This window comes from Gigantopelta aegis, unplaced genomic scaffold (assembly GCF_016097555.1).
Source record: "Gigantopelta aegis isolate Gae_Host unplaced genomic scaffold, Gae_host_genome ctg4853_pilon_pilon, whole genome shotgun sequence".
Classification (NCBI taxonomy): Eukaryota; Metazoa; Mollusca; class Gastropoda; order Neomphalida; family Peltospiridae; genus Gigantopelta; species Gigantopelta aegis.
In genome coordinates this window covers 1-25054 of record NW_024534082.1, presented here as the reverse complement: position 1 = coordinate 25054, position 25054 = coordinate 1, and the positions used below count along the sequence as shown (strand labels likewise).

The 25054-nt window shown below is 32.2% G+C and overlaps 1 protein-coding gene across 1 annotated transcript; it reads right to left on the bottom strand.

Moving 5' to 3' along the window:
* Positions 1-9528: 9528 nt before the first annotated feature.
* Positions 9529-10697, bottom strand: LOC121366152 (solute carrier organic anion transporter family member 4C1-like). The gene is made up of 3 exons (XM_041490713.1): positions 10561-10697; positions 10088-10301; positions 9529-9615 (listed from the first exon to the last, which is right to left on the bottom strand). The coding sequence occupies exons 1-3, from the start codon at positions 10695-10697 to the stop codon at positions 9529-9531; spliced, it is 438 nt and encodes a 145-aa protein (XP_041346647.1).
* Positions 10698-25054: the final 14357 nt, after the last annotated feature.

The window sequence follows — 25054 nt, the reverse complement described above, 5'->3', positions numbered from 1 at the left end:
CCCTTTAGTAAAAGTTTTCCAAACATCCGCTCAAGGAAAAGTAAGTCAATATCAGCCACAACTGGCCCAAAAATTGTGGCATTCAATTGTTTTGGGACAAATACACTATTTGACCTTTGGTCTAAACAAATTAAAAATATCATTAATTTATTACTACCCCCTGATAAGTCCTAATACCAGCTACTTGAAGAAAAGGAATTTTTAAGAAATAAGAAATGTATTTGGATACACGGAGTAGAGCCCAAAAAACCACCTGCTTTGTCTGCCATTTAACTTACAAAGGTAATAATAAGTGATCCTTAAAACACCCATAACGCCAGACATTTTAATATTCTAATCAATCTCCTTTGAACATACCTTCAATGTTATAGCTATCCTCCCAATAATAGTCCATTGTGTGTAGCTGTTAGATAAACATCGTTTTCAAAATATTTGGCTCAAACGCTCCAACTACTCATTCTCTCTAACACAATGATTGTGAAAAACATGCTCTGTATTCCCACCATTGATACTATATAATATGCATGTGATTATTTAAGAAGTAGTCTACTTCATATGTACTCGGAAACATCTTTAACACCACATATCGTGCAAGATTGTTCTATTAACCATTTACATTAATAGCCCCATCTTCTTTGAGTAAACCTTAGCCATTCTCTTATCCGACTCTCTTGTCTGTACTAGATAACTATCTGGTCAGTAATCTTGGAAACATTAAGCATGGAAATAGCTATAATAAGACGGAGAACACATACAATCGACTATATTCCTATCAACAATGCTCAACCAAAGTAGTATCTGTTGTGTTAAATAGGTGTTTATCCAAGGATCAACATAAATAGAAAGAAATGCACTTCCCAAACCAAAACCTGATAGCCGGACCTACAACTGTAAGGTATAGCAATAATACCAATCTAGAATACTTTATATCATTTTGGGGAGGTGATTTCATCAAGCTATGCAGGGAGCTATTGTCCAAGTTTGACGCATAACCCAACACCAATCAATTCACTCCCCAAATAAAATATTGTGTATGCTCCATAATTCGCTGATGACAGTCTTCATTAGTGGTATTTGCGAATGCCAGGACCACTCTTCTAAGGTAAAACGGTTGGAAGTGGAGGTAAAATTACAAACGAGCATAGGTACCAAAGATAAGCTGATGTAAGTGTAAATGATAAATTCTGCCTATTGCTAACAATAATGATGGAATATCCTTCTATGAATCCGAGGTTCTGTGAGTCTTGGCCATCTTGTCCACCAAGTAGGTGAATAAAAATAATGCTAACAGTTCAATTGTTACATCATATATTGCAAACAACACACGACAGACTGCAGTACAGGCAAAATTATATGTGGGGCTCTCTAGAGTTGAATATGGTCACAACAGGGTGCAGTCCTACATATTAAAATGTTATGCCATGAAATATAATAAGAAGGAAAAAAAGTGAGTATTACTGGTCTGATCACATATCAGCACTTCTTAAATACATCATGTGAATGGCAGAGCACGATACATTAAAAAATTAACTAAAAATGAATTTATAAAGTTACATGGTTACTGAAATTAAGCACATATTTTGGTCCAAAGTAACCCTATGAATGAATCATGACTCGAAAAAATTGCATTAACACAGAAACAAGGGCTAAGGGGCATTTTTTTTGACTAAGCGATGCATGCTATGCAGTGCTTAGAGCTGGTTAATGTGGTTAAGAGTTGTTTGGGCTTAACATATATGATGATAAGTATGTTCTTAATTAGTTATAATTAACAAATATAACTCGCATTTGTTGACAAAATCTCAAGAGTACCACTATTGGTGTATATTTAATCTGGGCATGCATTACCTTGGTCTTAGTCCAGAGCCAGATAGTCTTTAACTGCAAACTGCAATCTGAACACTTTTTACAACAACCCTATTAAGTAGCTAATTATAAACTAGAGTTTAATTTAATGGGCAAAAGATGGATAGGCCGAGATGGAATTAACTAAGTTGACATGTCTCTAGATATAATTTTGGTCTGATCAAAAGTGCTTTTTTATTTAGATACAATAGTGTAGATAACAAGTTTACCTGAGACAATGGCTCTCTGTAGTAAAAAGTTGAAAAACATAATATTAAAGTGAAAAATTTTCTTGCTAGCAAAGAGCTCGCAGCCATTGTGGCGACAAGGAACCACAACCAAAGAAATCGTCTGATCTTCAGTTCAGGCCGAACTTCTGGAATATTGTTTAGAGTCTCTTGGTGTAGTTGTTCTCAGTTATAGAGTTAACACTTTCTTCCTCAGCTGTGCATGGTCTGAGTATGATAAACAGAATGTGACACTATTCTTATGATAATGATTTGGATGCGAGAGAATAATCAAAGTCATTATTATACCTCTCTATGTCACTTTAGCCATCTTGGAGAGCAACTAAAAATGATGACCTTTTAGGATTCTTCATGTTATGGACTTACACACACACACCCCCAAAAATCATTCAATAAATGTACTTTTCAAAAATATTTTTCAAAAAACTGCAATAACATTGAACTAAATTAAATTAAACTAAAATTAATACTTCCAATTAAATATAATAGTAGATTTAAAAATAGGTTGCATTGTCTCCTTTGTGTTACTAAAAGTGTTTTATTCTTTGTTGCTATCATTTCATGTTCCAAATCTCATCATTAGTACTACTGATGTTATCTGTTTCCAATGATTGTAGATTCCTTGACAATAGTATTATCTGTTTAAGATAGAGTATCCAATGGAATAAGAAAATAATAAATGCAATAACAACAAAAAGGAAAGCAAGAGAAAAGGTATAGACTTTAGTTTGTTGTTATCATAAAATCAGCAGGTACCAAAGACACCATGTTCATATATAGTTAAAAGTAATACATGAAACATCATCAAACATTACTCCAAACAGAAAAGCACTTGATGTAGACCAAAAGCTCAACACCGTACAGAGTTTGACAATGCTGTTACAATACCTGTCTTTGGCTACAGTAATGTTGAAGAGTATTACACTAAAGCTAGTAATTATGTAAAATTGATCAAATCAAAACAGCATTGATTAGTATCTCTGGTGCTGATAATCCTTTGTACCACCTGAAAGTAAGCATTCTGTTCTATAGCTTTATATTTATACTAACAATCTCTTTTTGTATTAGCTTTTACAGTGGCTGAGTTTGAGGCTAATTCTAATACAATGTTAGTAATAGTTCAACATGGAGGTCATTTTGGCTTTAGGAAGGATGGTTTCCTTGTGGACGTACCTGGATGAACAGAGTAACTCAGGAAGTTTAGGTGCAATGAAAACATAATCCTAAAATTTAGTAGTACAGTGTAAGATCAAATTGACATCTCTCAACTGGTCAGAGTGTAAATTATGCAGACAACACTATGATTTGTAAAGAAATTAGTTTTAATTGTGTGAAAGCATTCTTAGATTTAAGAAAATAGTTATGTACAAAAAGGTGATGATAAGTTTGGAGTGAAAGTATTATTTATCTATATGCAAATTATAATTTAAATACATTATTATTTTTATTTTAAATTTTATATAAAATAAAATATACCATAGAGCAAATTTAAATCTGAAGAAGATACAAAATAAAACTATATATTAATACAATTATCAATTATGTTTCAGTCATGTCTTGCCTCTGTAATATTTTGTTCCTCTGTTTCTTAGGATATGTTAGCCATGAGAAAAAAAACAAAATGAAAGTAAGTATTGCACATGGTAATGTCAAGTGCAAGACCATTCAACCAAGTTTATTGTTATCATAGATCAACAGTTACCAGGACGACCACATTCATATTGCCACTTGATGCAAGTCAAGTCAATTATGGCACCAAAAACAAGAGGACAGGTACTGCACCAAAGATCCTTATAAATGGCTGACTGGAGCCCAAGGCTAGATGACGCGTGTTTCATCAGAAACCACTCTATAAGAGATAGAAAATAAGATATTAAATTAATGTTACTAAAGGGACTCTCTGTACAGTATATTGTCATATACAATTGCCAATTCAATAAACTCTCACAGACATAGAATAGACATGTGTAATACATGCAAGCTTGAGATGGTTTTACTTCTTGCTGAGTGAGGACTGTGTACAACTTTATAACTTACCTCAGAGTAAAGTAGTAATAGGGGGACTTCAATGATAAAGAGAAGGTAGATAAATCCCAGCAGTTATGAGTATGAAAAAGGCCAATTTATAATTACAATTGACTGGGCATATTCCCTCTGTAGCAGTACTGTTGTTATAAAGAATGCTCCTAGTAGTGGAGCCAGAGGCATAAAATAAAGTAGAATTTTCCAATGACTCTGCCACACAAGTACAGTTTCCAAAAATATATTCCTATAATTAATAAAAGAAGAATATGAAATTGACATATAATAAAAGTTAATTGATCTATATGCACAAATGGTACTCACTCCATCACTTCCAATCTTTTCATACATCCAGCTCGACAGGAGAGAAGTAAGTCAGGTCATCAGCTCCACAGACTGGCTCAAACAACTTTGATGTACATTCACATTGTTGTGCACAAGTACTACTGTCCTCACCATCTTGAGAATTAATGGAAAAAATATATATTCACAATAGTGAAATCATTTATAGTTCCAGTCACAACTGGGATCTTTGATAAACCCATCTTAGTATAGTATGGACAATGCAAATAAAATATGACTTCTTGACATTGAACATACCCATCTGCATAAGGCACTGAAATACCAGCCACATTTTGAGTATTGCAATGTAGTAGAAATGTAGTTGAAGTTGGTATAGATATCAAAATCACAATCCAGAACAAAGCAACAACTTTTCTTCCTTTCAGTTTACACAGATAGAGAATGCTGCAGCTCCAGTAATACAACCAAAAACTGTTTAATAAAAAAGACAATAATTCATTTTATGTTCAAATATACAAATTTATGATTTTATACCTGCACTAGTGATAGCAATTCCACCAGCTATTAACCCCGCTGTGAAGGCAGTCAGTCCAAATTGAACTTCAACAAGTTTAGGTCCAAAGAGATATAAAACCATCTTTAACAAAAAACAAAAACTGCCAATGCAAATGATCCAAACATGACTGATGGATTAAGAAGTAATCTCTTAATATGAACTGGAAACATTTTAATGATAATTGTCAAATTATCTTCATTAGCGTTATTACTAGAATATATCTTAGCCATTTCTTTAGCTCTCTCTTGTCGTATGAGGTAAACTATCAGGTAAATATCTTGGAAACATTAGAAATGGAATAGCAGAAGAAGAGTGAGTATACCCACAAATACATACCCTATCCACCATGCACCAACCCAGCCAGGATCAGTCTCTGTTAAATTTGTTTCAATCCATGGATAACATAGATGGAGAGAAAAACACTACCCAGCCCAAATCCTAATGCTGGTCCAATAATTGAGGGTAAATTATAGACACCCAATAATATAGTGATATATATTTTGGATGAACTATTTCATCAAGATAAGCTGCAGCAACTGTATAAGTAGGTGCTGAACCAATTCCAAGAAGAATCTGTCCAATAATGAAGATAGTATAAGCAGCATATATTGGCAGGGTGTGCAGTCATCTAGAGTCTCATTTCTCTCTTGGCAGGCTTCATTTAAAGAACTTGTTTCCACACCAATTTCATATCTCCCAAACAGGAATTGTGGTGATGCAAACACTAATGCTCCAATACCCATTATTATCATACTGATGCAATCCATCTAGGTTTATGACTTTTACAGCAAAGTAAGTTATAAATATGACACTAATGACAACAGATAAGTCAAATGAACTTGTCATAAGACCTGCAGCAGTACTGCTAAATTTATATAACGTACTTCTACAGTTGATATAATCACTGAAGTTAGTCCTGTTTGAGAGAGAGAAGAAATTGTGTACTACATCAGTCAAATGATACACTATAGACAAAGTAACTAGTTGTAGTTATTATGAAATAATCCTTCTACTAACCTGTGACTAGTGCTCCTTCATATAATGTATACATACATAACAAAAATGTGAAGAATTTTTTGTTAGCAAAAATGTTTCAGCATTTTGGATGACAAGGTCCAACAACCACATAGTATGTCTTCAACAGATCAGGAGGAACACCACTGTCAGACGTGCTAGGTAAGTCTTTCCCGGATCATCTCCATCATTGATGACTACTTGTTCAGATTCACCATCATAAATTGTTAATTTCAAAATAAATCGCAAAGCAAAAACCCGCTAATCGTAATTGCATTCATTGCTATTTAGTAACAATGGAACTATTATAGTACTGTGATAGTATTAGATCTTGCAAAGTTGACTTTAATTGACTTTTAAGAACAGTTTCATAATTATTACATCAAATATATCAGTCTATCAACAATATACAGCTTGAACGTTTAGAATTGGTATTTTTAATTTATGACTGTACAGCTTCTTGATGGATTCTTTGAATGTGACCATTATTAAAGGGACAAGAGCTGAGGCTCTACATGTATATATAAATTAATTAATATTTTAATTTGTAAAACTGTGTCAAAGGATAATATATCATTAGTAGAGTCAACCTACTTCTAGTATAAATGTAATTGTACAACATTTTGTTTCAACTCTTATATGAAAATAATCCTATAATATTGCGTTATAAAAAACAAGATTTTAAATATGAAATATGAAGTCATAAAATTCTTGAGACCTTTTGCTTTCTAAAATATTATTATTACAAAGAAAAAAAATATTTCATTCTTCAACTTCAATTACTTCTAATTGCTGGTATTAAACTGGATTGTTGTTTGTTGGTGTTAACATAGACAGTAGACTCTGCTACTCATCAGATGCATGCTGTTTAGGATAGAGTATCCAATGGAATAAGAACAGAATAAATGCAATAACAAACAAGGAAAGCAAGAGAAAAGGTATAAAAGACTTAGTTTGTTGTTGTCATAAATCCAGCAGTTACCACGGATACCACATTCATAGTTAAAAGTAATACATGAAACATCAAACATTACTCCAAACAGAACCGGCCTGGTATAGATCCAAATGTTCTGTAAATAAATGCTTGGACACCCAATGCTAAGTGGCGTTGTTCATCAGACACAACCCTATAATGTCACTAATGTAATTACCAATAATTTATATAGAATAATAACTAACCTTAGTGTTGCATAGAGATTGGAAATATGTATAACTAATAGTAAGTATATAAGAAATCCCAAAAAACACAAATAAATCCATAATTTGTTACAGTTGGTATCACAATTTCACATTCATAGCATTAGCAAGAGTATTATTGTTGACACTAGTACTATTAACAAACGACTCCATGACACATGTACAATTGTTGAAATGATATTCCTTTAAGATAATAATAAAATTTGCCATTTTCGTTTTACTATATCATAACTTACTTCATCTTTAGTAAAAGTTCTCAAACATCCAGCTCGACAAGGAGAGAAGTAAGTCAGATCATCAGCTCCACAGACTGGCTCAAACAAATTTGATGTACATTCACATTGTTGTGCACAATACTACTATCGTTGGACCATTTTGAGATCTAAAGATAAATTAATAATATATCATATAATATTTATTACCTACCCATCTGCATAAGGTCCAGTTATACCAGCTATTGAGGAGAAGGAATTTAAGAAATAAAGAAATGTAGTTGGTAATACACAGGAGTAGAGCCACCCAAAGAATAGCACCCTGCTTGTCTGCCATTTAACTTACAAAGGTGAATAATAGTGATCCAGTTAAAACACCCATAACTGCCAGAATTTTAATATTATAATCAAAATCATCCTATTAACATACCTGCACATGTTATAGCTAGTCCTCCAGATAATAGTCCACTTGTTGTAGCTGTTAGATAAACATTTGTTTTCAAAAATTTGGCTCCAAAGCCAACTACTCCATCTCTAACAAATATTGAAAATGCTAATCCAAATGATACCAATATAAATGATGGATTAAGAAGTAGTCTCTTTATATGTACTGGAAACATTTAACAACAATAGTGAGATTGTTCTCATTAACATAATCACTAGAGTAAACCTTAGCCATCTCTTTAGCTCTCTCTTGTTGTACTAGATAACTATCTGGTAAGTATCTTGGAAACATTAAGAATGGAATAGCTATAATAAGAAGGAGAACACCAATCAGAATATATCCTATCCACCATGCTCCAACCCAAGTAGGATCTGTTGGTGTTAAATAGGTGTTTATCCAAGGATCAACATAGACAAGAAAGAAAGGCACTTCCCACAAACAAACCCTATAGCAGGACCTACCAACTGTAGGTATAGAAAAAATACCAATATAAATACTGATATATTTTGGGGAGATAAATTTCATCAAGATATGCAGGAGCTATTGTCAAGGTTGGAGCATAACCAAAATACCGAGAATAACTCGCCCCAAATAAGAATATTGTGTATGCTCCATAGTTAGCTGATGAACAATCTTTTTTATGTTGTTTTCTAATGTCACTACACTCTTCTAAGTCAACTGTTAAAGTAGAGTTAAATTAACATAGCATAGGTACCAAAGATGAACTGAGGTAAGGCAAAGACAAATGCTCCCTATTGCTACAATAATGATGGATATCCTATGAATCGAGGTTTGTGAGTCTTGCCACCAAAGTAGGTGATAAAAATAATGTAACAGCAATGTTACATCATATATTGCAAACAACACACCAGACTCAGTACTGGCAAATTATGATCGCTTCTCCAGAGTTGAAATGGTCACAGGTGTAAGTCCTACATATTAAAATGATCAAAAATGTTATCATGAATTAAATAAGGTATTACTGAATCCGATCACCTTCAGAATTCTTAAATACATCATGGTAATGGTCACATACATTAAGTTTAACTAAATAAATGATTAGTATATATATAGTTAAACAACTATTTTATGGCTGAAGTAATCTTACAATGAAAAACATGACTAGATAAATAGCAGAAACACGGCAATGAGCCCATTATGTGTACATTAAACTGCATACAGTGTTGGTTAATGTTGTAAGAGTTTGTTTGCAAACACTATGATATAAGTATGTCCTAAATTTAAATTATATTTAACAATATAAATGCCTATGTTACAGATCTAAGAGTACCACTATGTGTATTATTTAATCTACATGTATACTTGGCTAGCTAGCCAGAAGATAACAATAGCAACAGTACAGTACAGTAAGAATATTTTTTACAACCATCCTATGAAGACCTACTTACAAGCTAATTTTAAAGTATACATGCAAGGACAAAGATGAATGGCTGAATGGAATTAAGCATATGTATAATTATACATAGATATAATTTTGTTTGATTAAAAGTGTTTTATATACATTTCATAATACCATATAGTAGATGCAAAGCTTACCCAAGACAATGGCTCCTTGTAGTAAAGTGGAAAAAAATAATATTAAAGTGAAAAATTTTCTTGCTAGCAAAGATCTGCAGCCATTGTGGATGACAAGGACCACAACCAAAGAAATATGTCTTCTTCAGTTCAGGCGGGAACTTCTGGAATATTGTCTAGATCTTCTTTAGTCGTTTCAGTTATAGAGTTAACCCTTTCTTCCTCAGCTGCCATGGTCTAGATATGGAAAACAGAATGTGACACTATTACTATATGATTTGATGTCAGAGAATAATCAAAGTCAGTATTATCACTGCTAGTGTCACTTTTAGCCATCTTGGAAGCAATTAAAAATGATGACCTTTTAGGATTCTGTTTAATCATGTTATGGAATACACGCACACCCAATAAAATCATTCAATAAACTTCAAATATTTTTTCAAAAAAACTGCAATAAACACTGAAATAAAAAAATTAGACTAAATTAATACTTCCAATGAAACATAATAGTAGATTAAAAATATTTCATTGTCTACTTTGTATTACTAAAAATGTTTTAATCTTTGTTGCTATCCTTTTCATTGTTTCCAATCTCATCATTAGTACTCTGGCTATCTTTATTTCCAATGTCTGTAGATTCCTTGACAATAGTCATTGATGTTTAGGATAGAGTATCCAATGGAATAAAGAACAGAATGAAGGCATATACAACACAAGGAAAAGCAAGTGAAAATATATAAAGACCTAGTTTATTGTTATCATAAATCCAGCAGTTACCACGGATACCACATTCATAGTTAAAAGTAATGCATGAAACATCAAACATTACTCCAAACAGAACACGGCCAGGTATAGATCCAAAGGTTCTGTAAATAAATGCTTGGACACCCAATGCTAAGTGGCGTTGTTCATCAGACACAACCCTATAATTTCATTATGTAATACCAATAATTATATAGAATGATAACTACCCTTAATGTTGCATAGAAATAGGGAATATGTATAACTAATAGTAAGTATATAAGAAATCCCAAAAACACAAAATAAATCCATAATCTGTTACAGTCGGTATCACAATTTCCATTCACAGCATTAGCAAGAGTATTATTAATAATACTATTAACAAAAGACTCCATGGACACATGTACAATTGTTGAAGTGGTATTCCTTTAGCAGAAAAACATTACTTTCAATGATTTAATTTTATCATAACAACTCACTCCATCACTTCCCAATGTTCTCAAACATCCAGCTCGACAAGGAGAGAAGTAAGTCAGATCATCAGCTCCACAAACTGGCTCAAACAAATTGATGTACATTCACATTGTTGTGCAACAAATACTACTATCTTGACCATTTTGAGATCTAAACAGATAAATTAATAACATATCATATAATATTTTACCTACCATCTGATTAAGGTACCAGTTATACAGCTACTTGAAGAGAAGGACATTTAAGAAATAAAGAAATGTAGTTGGTATACACAGGAGTAGAGCCACCCAAAGAATAGCACCTGCTTGTCGGCCATTTAACTTACAAAGGGGAATAATAAGCGATCCAGTTATCACACCAAGTACTAAATAATAAAAATAAGCATTTGAATTAAATATATTAAAAATAATAATAATAATGCTCAATGTTTATAATTTATACTACATGTAACTAATACACAATACTCAGGTAATGTCACAGTTGCTATACTTGTGTTGTGTATATGTGATGACATTATTGACTATATAAACTTGGTTTTCCTATTATGGTAGTATGGACATTATAGTCACATCATTGTCAGCATTTATATGACCATTATCTAATGTATAGATCATTTCCTCTATATGGCTTATTACTGTTGGCTATCAACATATAGGTTATTACCCCAATTATACCATCAAATGCTCCATTAAATAGTATAGAAATTACTGATAGTGAACATTGAATCTGAAAGTTAGATAAGATTACCTGCGCATGTTATGGCTATACTTCCAGATAGTAGTCCACTTGTTGTAGCTGTTAGATCAAACATTGTTTCAAAATATTTGGCTCCAAATGCAACAATTCCATCTCTGACAAACAGTGAAAATGCTAATCCCAAATGATACCAATATAAATGATGGATTAAGAAGTAGTCTCTTTATATGAACTGGAAAACATTTTAACAACAATAGTGAGATTGTTCTCATTAACATAATCACTAGAGTAAAAACTTAGCCATCTCTTTAGCTCTCTCTTGTTGTACTAGATAACTATCTGGTAAGTATCTTGGAAACATTAAGAATGGAATAGCTATAATAAGAAGGAGAACACCAATCAGAATATATCCTATCCACCATGCTCCAACCCAAGTAGGATCTGTTGGTGTTAAATAGGTGTTTATCCAAGGATCAACATAGATAGAAAGAAAGGCACTTCCCAAACCAAACCCTATAGCAGGACCTACAACTGTAGGTATAGAAATAATACCAATATAAATACTGATATATTTCGGGGAGATAATTTCATCAAGATATGCAGGAGCTATTGTCAAGGTTGGAGCATAACCAATACCGATAAGCACTTGAGCAATCAAAAAAATGGTGTACGCTCCATAGTTAGCTGATGAACAGTCTTCGTTAGTGTTATTTCTAACGTCACGACACTCTTCTAAGTCAACTGTTGAAGTGGAGTTAAAATTACCACTAGCATAGGTACCAAAGATGAACTGAGGAAAGGCAAAGACAAATGCTCCTATTGCTATAATAATGATCGATATCCCTATGAATCGAGGTTTGTGAGCCTTGCCACCAAAGTAGGTGATAAAGATGACAGTGATAACAATTGTAGCATCAAATATTCCCAACAATGCACCAGACTCAGTACTGGCAAAATATATCGTTTCTCCAGAGTTTGAAATTATCACAGGTATAAAAACCTATAGAAAAACAAAATAAAAAAATAGTGGTGATTAAAAGCAAAAAAATTGTGATTTTGGTCCCAGTGAACAATGGGATGGCGTAATAATCCTGATACTGGCAAAGTTGCTAGGCAACACTAAAATATAGTATCATTGTGGCTGTCATGATCACATGATTTCACAAGTAAACAGTTTTTTATAACAGTTAGAGTGTTTATGAGTAATACATTATTAATGACATTACTGTGAATAATTACCCATAGAGCTATATATCCGGCCCTTTGTAAAACATGTGCATTTTAATATATAATGCTTAAATTTCTTTGATTGAAACAGCAAATATATGTTGTATGTAGATAAATGTGCATTTAAAGAATATTAGCTCACATCCTTCTTAATTTAACTCAAACTGCAAGTACACAAAGTTGGTATATCCTATGTCATAATTCCCAACAGAAAAGAAATTTGTGTATCTGGGTTCAGATTACAAATTGTGATTCTATTATTGATTCTGATTAGCTGTGATGTATGTAAATATATATATTATATCACACACTCGTTGTACTAAACTTACCTGCAACAAACAGCTCCTTGTAGAAGAGATGAAAGGCATAATATTAAAGTGAAGAATTTTTTGTTAGAAAAGATCTGCAACCAGTTTGGATGACAAGGGCCACAGCCAAAGAAATAACTGTTTTTCAATTCAGGTTGATCTTCTGGAACTTGAGAGCTGTCTTCTTCATCCCCTGCTCCAGTAATGGTCTGTGATTCTAAATGATCTGATGTTAATACTTGTAGAGGATATCCGAAGTCTGCGCTATCACCAGCAGTGTTAGCCATCTTTCCTTTAATTCAAAATAGGGTGTGGTTCCGCCCCTTATATATTATATTGCAAAATTTTATAAATAAACTCAACTAATAAAAAGAGTACCACAGCTGATAAAAAGAACAATAATTCACTTATGACCTAGGAGAACCATTTTGTATTGATATACACAATATTATTCTTTTTCTTTCTCGTTGTTATTGTCCTTTATATTGAATTTGTTGTTTACAATACACAATTCAATGAAACAAGAATAAAACAAAGACACAAAATACAAAGGCTAAGTTTGTTATTGTTGTAATGTCATAGTTCCTTATGTATACTGTAGGCATATTAAAGAGACACAAAACACAGATAGATAGATATATAACACTATAAATAGAGGATCGGAGGATCTGATATTGGATGTGTAAATAAATGTCTGGATACCAAGTGTTAAGTGTTGTTGCTCATCACATACAAAGGCAATTGTTTAGCTTAATAACTATTAAACACTAGTATACAAATTAAAGGGATTGACAACTAACTCTATAAGTTATCAAATAAGAACTAATTAGCATACATATATAGTTTGTGTGTATTCACTTGTAAAATAAATTTTCAATGTTAAGATAAGGCATTAATGTATGTAGTACATATACTCTAGACCCATCTGTTATACTCATGCCTACTACAAGTAGTAAATATTGTCATGCCTACTATAAAGTAGTAAATATTTTCAATTCTAACTTGCACATTCCTCCAGCTAGTAATCCACTCATTATTCCAACTTTCTGTCTTGAGAAGTGATAGACTAAATTGCAGCAACGTCTATAATGGATTAAGAACTATAGTCTCTTTATATGAACTGGAAACATTTAACAACCAATAGTGAGATTGTTTTCATTAACATAATCATTGGAGTAAACCTTAGCCATCTCTTTAGCTCTCTTGTGGTACTAGATAACTATCTGGTAAGTATTTTGGGAACATTAAGAATGGAATGATTATGAAAAGAGAATACATATATGCATAGCAGGCATGGACAAAAGAGCTAACAAATAATGTTTTGTTACATAACTAGGCTTACTGGCCATGGTATGGGATAGGAACTAGACTAATTAACAAAAGTGGATTGTTTGAGCTCATATATGCATGAGCATTTGTGCATATTGAACAAACTAGAAATTCCAATTTTTAATAACTTATGTATTTTTGGGAGAATTATTTTGTTGGAATGTGAAGGAGCTATTGTAAAAATGGAGGTATTAATATCACTGTGTCCTAGCTTAGGATGTCTAGTAGTATAAAGACTCTTGAACCATCTTCCTCGCTAATCCATGACCATGGTGTAGTTACAGAGACTGTTTGCATTTGCAAACAATTAGAAGTTAATTCTTCCAGAGGATAAGTAAAAATTCGTATTATTTTATCTATTTTTGTATGCAGTGGACAGAAGCCCCTCTCTTTCAAATCTATCATCTTGATCTGCATAACTTAAATGTATAGTTATCAATACTACACAGCAGTTATTCATTAGTTAAAAGTAAACCATACAATTAATAATTTGGATGCTAAACTGGTAAAAATTCTATTTATAGCAGCAATAAGAGTAGTATTATTGTGTGAACTTGCATGGCAGTTAAATTATAAGCAGTGTACATATATGAATATAGCACAGTTACAACAAATCACATTTTGCAGATCATATGTTTAGAAATTCATTCTAGTGTTTCATTTCTTAGTGACCTATCCATCTCTCTTTCTTCCTTTAGCTCTAGGTCTTTTATTTCATCGTTAACTAAGATCTGCTTCTTTGGAAAAGTCAAAAAATGCAAGAATAAATAATACAAAGGCAATAATTTTACAAGGAAGAGATATGAAAGAATGCTCAAACCCAATTTTTTGTTATCATATAACCAGCAGTTTCCTTGTCTACCACCACTCTGTCTGCCATGATACACATGAAACATCAAAAAGTGCTCCAAATATTAGAGGACCTGGTATAGCACCAATGATTCTAAACACTGTAGACTGCAAAGCTAGAGAAAAGAGCTCGCTGATCATCAGCAACAACTCTATATTAACAAGTAAAAAACAATAAATAATTAATTTTATTTAGTGATATAGCTTAGTTTATTATTTGTAAATAGATTATGTAGTTACATATAATATTCATTGATTAATTTATGTGAAAGGAATTGGAACTATTGATCTTATCTTAGCTTCATTAATATGGACATAAAAGAAACTTACCTCAGGAAGGAAATGGATAAATGGGGTATAGTTAAAAAATGGATGTAATTAGAATTGACATAAAAATTCACTATCAGAGCTGGTATGATGACATTAATACATGATACATCACAGAATCCAATCTCTGTTATAATATTATTCCCAGAAATGAGGACCAGTTGTTGTATTCAGTCCTTCCATTATACATGTACATTTTTTAAATGCATAGCTCTATAGAGAAATTTAAGAGCAATAGAATGTTATATGCTTTTTTGTTAATTTCACTTTCATCATCTTGTAGTGGTATTTGTGTACATCCTGCTCGACAAGGAGAGAAGTAATTCAGATCATCAGCTCCACAGACTGGTTCAAACAATTTGATTCACAATCACATTGCTGAGGCACATATACTACTATCTATACCACTTTGAGATCTGTACAGACAAGAAAATTGCATTTCAGACTGTGATATTTTGGACAATAAATTACTATACAATTTAATACAAAGTTCTGCACTGTAATAATAATACATGTTATGAAATGATTCTAATAAATGATATAGACTCATGAGGTACATGTACAACTGCCCACTACTTAATTACAATTGAATATTATAATAAGATATTAACTTATTAACTATTATAATATAAATACATAATTCTATTGTGTTGTATAATTGATATATTGATATTATAAGACAGTAACCAATCCACCTCCAAGATCCATAATTGGATATGAATATCACACCATAATTATGGTAACCAATAACAGAACTGTGTACTATATCATATACTGTTTATCTCATAAAACGCAACACTTTAATTTACTATATATGAAATGTGCAATAGAAGAATTTATTAAAGCTACAACCTTACATATTTAGTTATTATATTAATTCATAGTAAAAAACTAATATGTTAGATTAACAATTGATTTGTAGCTTACAGGGATGGATTAACTTCATGCTATATAAAGTTAATGTAAACTACTTGCTATATAATTTGTACTATTAACAAGTGAGTAATTACACGAATTCTAGATTCAATAGTAATCCATCCAAGCTACAAATTGTATAGTGATAAATACTTATTATTACATAGCATATGCATTCATGCATGTTATACACCAGCACATAATCAAGAGTAGTAGGTTATTGTGTAATTTACCCATCTGCATAGGGAGCTGTAATTCCTGCTAATTCAACTCCAGGACAATGCAGGAGAAAAAAAAAGTGAAAAGGGAGCTGATATCAAAGTTAAAACGGCTAGAGTTATTGCATTTTCACGTCCTTTCATTTTACAAATAAACACCAAGAAAGAACCAATCAGAGTTCCATGACTAAAATATACAATTGTATAAATGTAACAATATTTTTTATTATACTTACTGCACCTGGTATTCCTATTCCTCCTGTTACTAGTCCAGCTGTGGATGCTGTAAACCTGAACTGGACTTCATAGTACTTCGGAGCAAATGATATTATTCCTTGAACGAGAATGACTGAAATAGACGAACCAAAACACATGAATATAAATGATGGTTTAAAAGTAATCTTTTGATGTGAATTGGGAACATTTTGACCATAACAGTTAATTATCTTCATTGGCATATGTACTAGGATAAATCTTAGCCATTTCTTTAGCTCTCTCTTGTTGAACAAGATAGCTATCAGACAAATACCTTGGAAACATGAAAAAAATAATTGAAAAAAAACAATAAAAAAGCAAATAGAACAAATCCTATCCACCATGCTCCTACCCCACGAAGGATTTGACTGAGTCAAAGAAGTATCTTTCCATGGATCAACATACACTGAGAGAAAAGCACTACCTACACCAAAGCCGGTAAGAAGACCAATTACAATCATAGCATTGTTTATTCCCATATGTAAGGAGACATATTTTGGATATATAATTTCATCCAGATAGCATATTCCTAAGGTATATAATGGTGTGGCTCCAACTCCCATAACAATGTTACTGACTATGAAAATACCATAAGCACCAAATTGACCAGTACTACAGTCACTGGTATAATTTCTTGTATCTAAACATTGCTCTAACTGCAAAACTGAGTGTTTGAGCTGTATTGTATGAATCAAATAAGAACTGTGGCAAAGCAAATATAGTAAAGCACCAATGCTCATTAAGAGTGCTCCAACACCTAGAAGTCTTGGACGATGTGTTTTACTTCCAAAATAACTGATCAGGACAACACCGATGACCACAGTGATGTCATAAGAGATGACAATGATACCAGAAAATGTACTGTTGAAATTGTATCGTTCTCAATAGTAGAAATTGATGTTGAAATAAGACCTATATAAACAACAACAACAACAATAACATAATATAATAATAATAATAATAATAATATTTATAATAATATAAAAATAAAATAATAATAATATTAAAATAATAATAATAATAATAATATAATAATAATAATAATAAAATAATGTGGCTGTGAAACCACTTACGGATTGGAAGCTTTTTTGGTGTGTGTGTGTATATATGTGACCTGATTTGCAAAAAGGGACCACTTCTGTCAAAACGTTTGTGACCTGATTTGTGAACAAACTACCGTCAAAACATATTTTGAACATATAGTTTTGTATGCATACAGTTGCTATATAACTGCATAACTATTCTACATGTATCCAAAACTGTTTTTCATATGTTTTAACAGTGTTTTTTTTCAAATCAGGTCCCAAATGCTTTGACAGAAGTGGTCCCTTTTTGCAAATCAGGTCACATATATATATATATTATATATATATATATCTATATATTATATTAAAGTAATCTAATTTGTAAAAATTATTATAGTGAAACCTGAAATAATACTTGATTGTAAAAATGTAAACATGCACAACAAGAATGTGAAGAACTTCTCTTTGCAAATATCTGCAGACATTTTGGAATGCAAGGACCACAACCAAAATAGTAAGTCGTTACAAAAACGGAGGGAATCTTGCTGTCCGTTCTTGTCAATGGTTCCGCCATTGTTCACGCTAATTATTATATAACTAATAATAAACTAAGCCTTATCTTCTAAAAATAGAACAATTCTATTAATAGTAGCAATAAGAGTAGTATATTATAATAGTATTTTAATTTGTGAATTATTTTATTTGTTTAATTCAGTTAGTATCAGCTAATTCCATCTCCTCTTTCTTTTTCCTCTGATCTTGCTTTTTTGGATAAGTTAACCATGCAAGGAAATATAGGATAAGAGCCACACCAATACAAGGAAATGCCAACAATGTCACATTCAAACTCAATCTCTTGTTATTATATAACCAGCAGTTCCCTTGTCTACCACAACTCTGTCTGCCATAACACACATGCAATATCAAAGAGTGCTCAGTTATCAGAGGGCTAGGTATAGCAACCAATTATTCTAGACATCGAAGACTGTAGACCTAAGGCAACGGCCCGTTGATCATCAGCAACACCCTGTAAAATGAACCAATAAAATCAATTAAAACATACGTATCAAATATACCTCAGCATGAAGTGGACATATGGCATTTGTATAATAAATGATGCATAGGTTAAAAGAAGGATACCAATGAGAGCCAGTATGACTATAACGCATCGTGAAACACAGAACCCATTTGATGCATAAGCATCACGACTTAGACCAGAGTAATTGCTAGTATTATTCAAAGACTCTGCTATACATGTACAATTCTCAAATTCAATTGTCTATAAATTAAAGATTAAAGTAAAAATAAAATAATCATAAAAGTTACTAGTTAGCATAACTTACTCTACCACTTCTTCAAACAACCAGCTCGACAAGGTGAGAAGTAAAGTCAGACATCAATTCCACAGACTGGCTCAAACAAAGTTGATGTACATTCACATTGTTGTGCACAAATGCTGCTATCTTGACCATTTTGAGATCTATATCAAAACGTTAAATTATAGAAAAAATACACTGATTATTGATCTCACCCATCACTATAAGGAGCTGTAATACCAGCAAACTTGTGCTCCAGAGCAATGCAACAAAAAGACAAGCGTAAGAGGAAGGATTATCAAAGTAATAATAGTTACTAAGATCTCATCCTTTTTTCCACTTGTCTTACATCCAAAAACTAAAAGGCGCCAGTCAAGTTTCCTACGACTGAAATGGTTACATTATAATGAAAGAAATGCATACACATACTTGCTCCAGGTAGACTAACTCCACAGCAACTAATCCAGCAGTGGAGGCTGTAAATTTGTATTGAGTTTCATAAAACTTAGGTGCAAATGAAATAATGCCTTGAATTGGAATGTAGGTTACTGCGAATCCCAGAGCCATTAACATAAATGATGAATTTAAAGTAGTCTTTTGATATGTATGGAAAACATTTTTGCTATAATTGTCAGACTGTCTTCATTAGCATATTACTAGGAATAAATCCTAGCCACTCTTTCGATCTCTCTTGTCGAAAAAGATAACTATCTGGTAAATATCTCGGAAAACATGAGCAATGGGAATGGTAAAAGTAGTAGAAAAATACCACACAATACAAATGGTATCCACCACGCTCCTACCCAGGCTGGATCTTCCTCAGTTAAGCTGGTTGATTTCCATGGATCAACCATAAATTTTGAGAAAAAGCACTCCCAAAACCATAACCAATGAGAGGAGCAGTATAAGCGTTGTACCAAATGCACCAATATGCAATGTAACATACTTTGGAAAGACAATGTCATAATATATGCTGTGCTCTAAAGTATATAGTGGTGTCATGCTATCCCCATAATGATATGCTCAATATAAAAGACCTGTAGGCACCATAGTTACCAGGGTTACAATCACTTGTGTAATTTGATTATCCAACATTGTTCCAGCCGCAAAATCATTGTTAGATCCAACTTCATATCGACCAAAGAAGAACGGTGGTGAAGCAAATATAAAAAGCACCAATACCCATAACAATAGCTCCAACACCTAGAAGTCTTGGACGGTGTGTTTTACTTCCGAAATAACTGATCAGGATGATACCGATGGCTGCAGTGATGTCATAAGATATGATAATGATACCACAGATGTACTGTTGAAATTGTATCGCTTCTCAATAGTAGAAATTGATATTGAAATAAGACCTATTATTATAAAGTATAGTAATCCAATTACAACACATTCCATAAAATTTTTTTAGACCATGACAACAGTGATGATCACACTATTATTGTACAATATTTGATGCTAAAATAGAATACACAATCTTATATGATGTAGCTAAATAAGACTACCACCTGCTGAAAGTACTATATAACAATCCCATTTTGGATGGTACCTTAACAAATGATATTGTATAACGAAATATTATGTTAAAATGAGGGGAACACCATCATGTCTGTATCCTTTGGGGAGGATACTACATACATCACAACATAACAGTGTTGCTCACCTGATACTAAGCCTGATTGTAGAAAGGAGAATACACATAATAAAAAATGTAAATATCTTCTTTCTAGCAAAAATCTGAAGCCATTTTGGATGACAAGGGCCACAACCACAATAATAGGTCTTCAACAACATCAGGAGGTACATTGTCTACTGGTTGATCTGTCTCTGGAGAGTTCTTTCCATTAAGAATATCTTTCTTGCAGACCACAGTTATCAACCCATTTCCCAGGGGCAGGAAGTATGTCAACAGGATTTCAGTGTTTAAATTTTTTTTTTTTTTTTTTTTTTTTTTTTTTTTTTTTTTTTTTTTTTTTTTTTTTTTTTTTTTTTTTCCTTACATTTTTACAACAAAGTTGCCAAAAATGTAATTTACAGGGGACACTTCTCAGAGTAAGGGGTTCCCAAATCCCAAGAACAACTATTAGCTAAGTCATTTTAAATTGTCACAATTGTGTTTAAGACAACAACATTGCATGGGGACATCACTGAGAAGAAAACAAGAAAAGTTAGATTTTAATTCTAATTATGGTAGGTATACATACATATAGATTAAATCATAACGATACAAATTCATACAATAATTAGTTATAGTCTCTACCGTAATAATCGTATTTATTTGGAATTTCGTAAAATGCAATTTCTGTCCGTGGTGTATTATTAACTATGTCTGAAGATGTCTCAGATGATATAAAATAAGTTATGACAATTAGAAAGGAGATTAGCTGAACTCTGCCAGCAATCAAATTCGAGTAAGACTGTCTTTATTGTGGAGATTAGTAGTATATATAAATCTTAAATTCAACTCATAATTTTAATCATTGCTTTACATGGAAGATAAAATATTGAAGATCTTAAATCAGCTGTCATTGATACGTATGACGTTGAAATTTTAGAAGTAAGTGGTGTATCCATTGATGTTGTATTACATCCTTTTGATGTTGCTATACATCCATTCATGTTGTTATGCATACATTTTAGGCAACACATGTAGGCAAGACAGTCAATGCACTGAGAAAAACATGGCGGAGAGGTAAGCCATAAATCCAAGGAATTGGTTGTAAAACGATGGAAGAAGTTGCTAACTCCAACAGAGACTAATAAATCCAACACGTCAAGACAACAAAAAGATATACAATACCTCAAAAAGAAGGTCCTTCCGGAGAATTAGATCATTCTAAGAAGTCTGATAGATCAATTGGAACTGTTTCTGTCACCAATTCCAGTAGATCACATCTGATAAAGTATGTGATGGTCACATGACTCATTGGAGAGAAGACGTTTAACAAAGTTGTACCCAATGCTCCCACATCAAGTAGTCCAATAAATCAAAGAAAAGAAAAGGTTTCTCTCTAAGTCTCTATCTCTCTCACTCTGAATTTATCTGTTGAGTAAGTTCCCTTCATTAGGTGCTAATATTGAGGAGAACCAATCATTAAGTGTTGTTTATCAAAACGTTCACGAACTCAAGTCTATTCTGGAAAAAGTACAGGATTAAAATGTAAGTTATGTTATTTTTTGTCTTTTGTTAACATAACTCTTCTCATTTTTAGATGTACCCTCTCTCTTTTGACATGTGTATGAACATTTTAACAGACAACATAGATGGTATGAGACATTATGTCTTTATCAATGTATTCTCTCGCTCTGTCTCTGTCTCTCTCTGTCTCTGTCTCTGTCTGTCTCTGTCTCTCTCTCTCTCAATATAGCTATTGAAGAAGTGGTGGTTATTACCATTTTTTATACTTGAGCCAGTTACTTCCAAGTAAGACATTTAACAACAGTCATTCAAATGTAGTCTTGCAAAATAATTATTTAATAGCTGTGTTTTGCCTTGTAGATGTACACCTACACAATTAATGAGATTGGAAGAATATAATCCTGTAAGTCAACAGAAAGTCTGTGTATTTATCCATTTTAATATATTTAATACATTTATAATACATTTAATTAACCTATAGCATTTTTATAGAAGACAGTGATGGTTTGTGGCAGAAACATTGTCCAAAAAGAATTTCGTGGTATCATGCCCACCGCATGACCAAAACATGGAGAGAGAATTATATCTGGTTTGTACCTGTGTTACTAAAAATAGGCTGCCACTCTATTATTAGTAACATATCTTCTAGGAGAGACTTGATGATAGAGAACAACGAATGAAATCGATAAAAAGTTCAATCCGAGCTTAGACAACAAAGAGCTAGAGAAGAACCTAGTCAGTCTTTATAATGTAAATATAGACACTGGGCTCTTCTTTTAGTGAGAAAAGCAGCTGTTCTTTCTACTCTTGATCCTGTACCATCTCGCCGACACAGAGGAGGTTATAGTCAATCTTTTCATCGTATAATCATCATCTTAGCCTGCCCTCTGGTGGAAGTGGGTCTCAAATCATGAAACAGACGATGAAAATGGCAAAAAGAAAGAAAGGTTAAATAGCAAAGTCATTTGGTATGTAAAATTCACTAAAAATATAATATATGGATTAGAAGAAGTTGAATAATTAAAACCAAGAAGAATAGGTGACTAAAATGACTGCCCCACATTTGATAATACATAATGTATTAAAGGTTAAACTTAACCACACCTACTGTTATTACCCACATAGCGGTGAGACTTTTCTACTTTAGTGCTTTTCATTGCTATTTCATTTTGTTATGATGATTGTTACCATGGTAACAGTTGCTATGATAAACACCCATGTTGTTACCAAATTAATTGTTGCTATGGTGATATATGTGCTATTAACTTTTTATATGGATAAAATGTTTCCATGGATATAAGGATTATATGATCTGATTGTTTAAAAAACTACCCAATTATACCAAGAAATTGATAAATACAAGGAATTCAATATCTAGTACATTTAGACCTTGTTTTCATAAAATTTGCAAGTGCTATAGAAATAAATAATTTCTTTTTAAAATGTATAGAAAAAAGATACCACAACTAAATTCTTCACTTTTCGGTTAGAAAATTGTCTTTTAGCGCAAAACCTGCAATTATATATGGAAATTAAACAATTGTCATTAATTTAAATTGAAAACACAAAGTAATTAGCTTTAATCTTAAAACAATAATTGGTCATTGTACATTATATGTTGCTATGGTAATGTTGCTATGATAACACTGATATTGTTGTTAAAGGAATGTAACTGTTGCTATGGTGATATGTATGCTGTTGACTTATTGTATAAATTATAAATTCATACAGTGTGTGTCAAGTTTCTCTAAACAATATAATTTTCTACTAAAAGGGAACAATTTACTAATAATTATGTCATTGAAATGCTTTTTGGAAGAAACGTTTATTGCTGTAGATATTCCAAATTTATTTAAAGACTATTGTTTACTTTGCACAGGGCAAATAAATATAAACCCATGTCTAAAAGTTTTAACATTGTTCCCAACAAACGTTTTGAAGTAGTTACAGCAATAAGTTAATGGTTCTTCCAAATTGTGTAGAAAATAGGGTACAATGTATATTATATTTCATTCTATAGACATATTATGCTTGTCCTCTAAACGAGGTAGAAAATAATAGTGACTCAATCAGTTTATTCCAGTACAATGTTGAAAAATGTTGTATAAAAAGAAAACAATATTGTCTTCAACTTGAAAAAAAGAAGAAAAATTGTTATATATCCTATATTTGTTGGATCATCCACTTGTACTTTGTAGTTTTATTTGTCAAGACAACATTAATCTTGTTGAAATTAATAATCTCTGTTAACATCAGCTAGGCATGTAAGGGGCCATATAACTTTTTCTATTAATAACAGGCCCGCATGTGTGTATGAGTGTATTTAGAACAATAGATTTCATGTGATTGCGTTAGAGCTTAGGTTGTTAATAAGAAGTCGAGGAAATAAATAGTAGCATTATAGTCAGTATAGTCTGTTAATATTCCATACTAGTTACTTCGTGAACATTTTATAGTCATACTCTGTAGTCCTCCTTGGTATTCAAAAATGTTAAACAATAATTATATATCTTGATTCTTATATAAGGTTTTTGAATTGTATTTATAAGATTTTTGTTTACACAATAATTTATTATAAATAACTGTACATGTGTGATGTATTGATCAGGCACAATTGTTGTATATTGGTTAAAGTATGCCATCATTAACACACATTAGTACAGTGATAATTGTAATTAGTGGATTGTTAATTTTTGAGCTTCTTCAAGTATGCTTTTTGGATCAGCATGATCATGAATTCATTGGAACGATATTCAAAGAGAGATTGCATTGATTCGTCATGGACTAGATGACAACATGGGTGTTCTGCATTCCAATCATTATGTGTATGAATATATAGAATGGATGAGTATAT

What these genes read in the sequence shown, in the direction of transcription:
- LOC121366152 (XM_041490713.1), bottom strand. Translation starts at nt 10,697, where the DNA reads ATGTACATCAATTTGTTTGAGCCAGTTTGTGGAGCTGATGATCTGACT. An exon ending in ATTAAATCATTGAAAGTAAT is followed by an intron (nt 10,302 to 10,560) that starts GTTTTTCTGCTA and finishes ATGAAATTATAG; the next exon opens with GGTTGTGTCTGATGAACAAC. An exon ending in CACTTGCTTTTCCTTGTGTT is followed by an intron (nt 9,616 to 10,087) that starts GTATATGCCTTC and finishes TTCCATATCTAG; the next exon opens with ACCATGGCAGCTGAGGAAGA.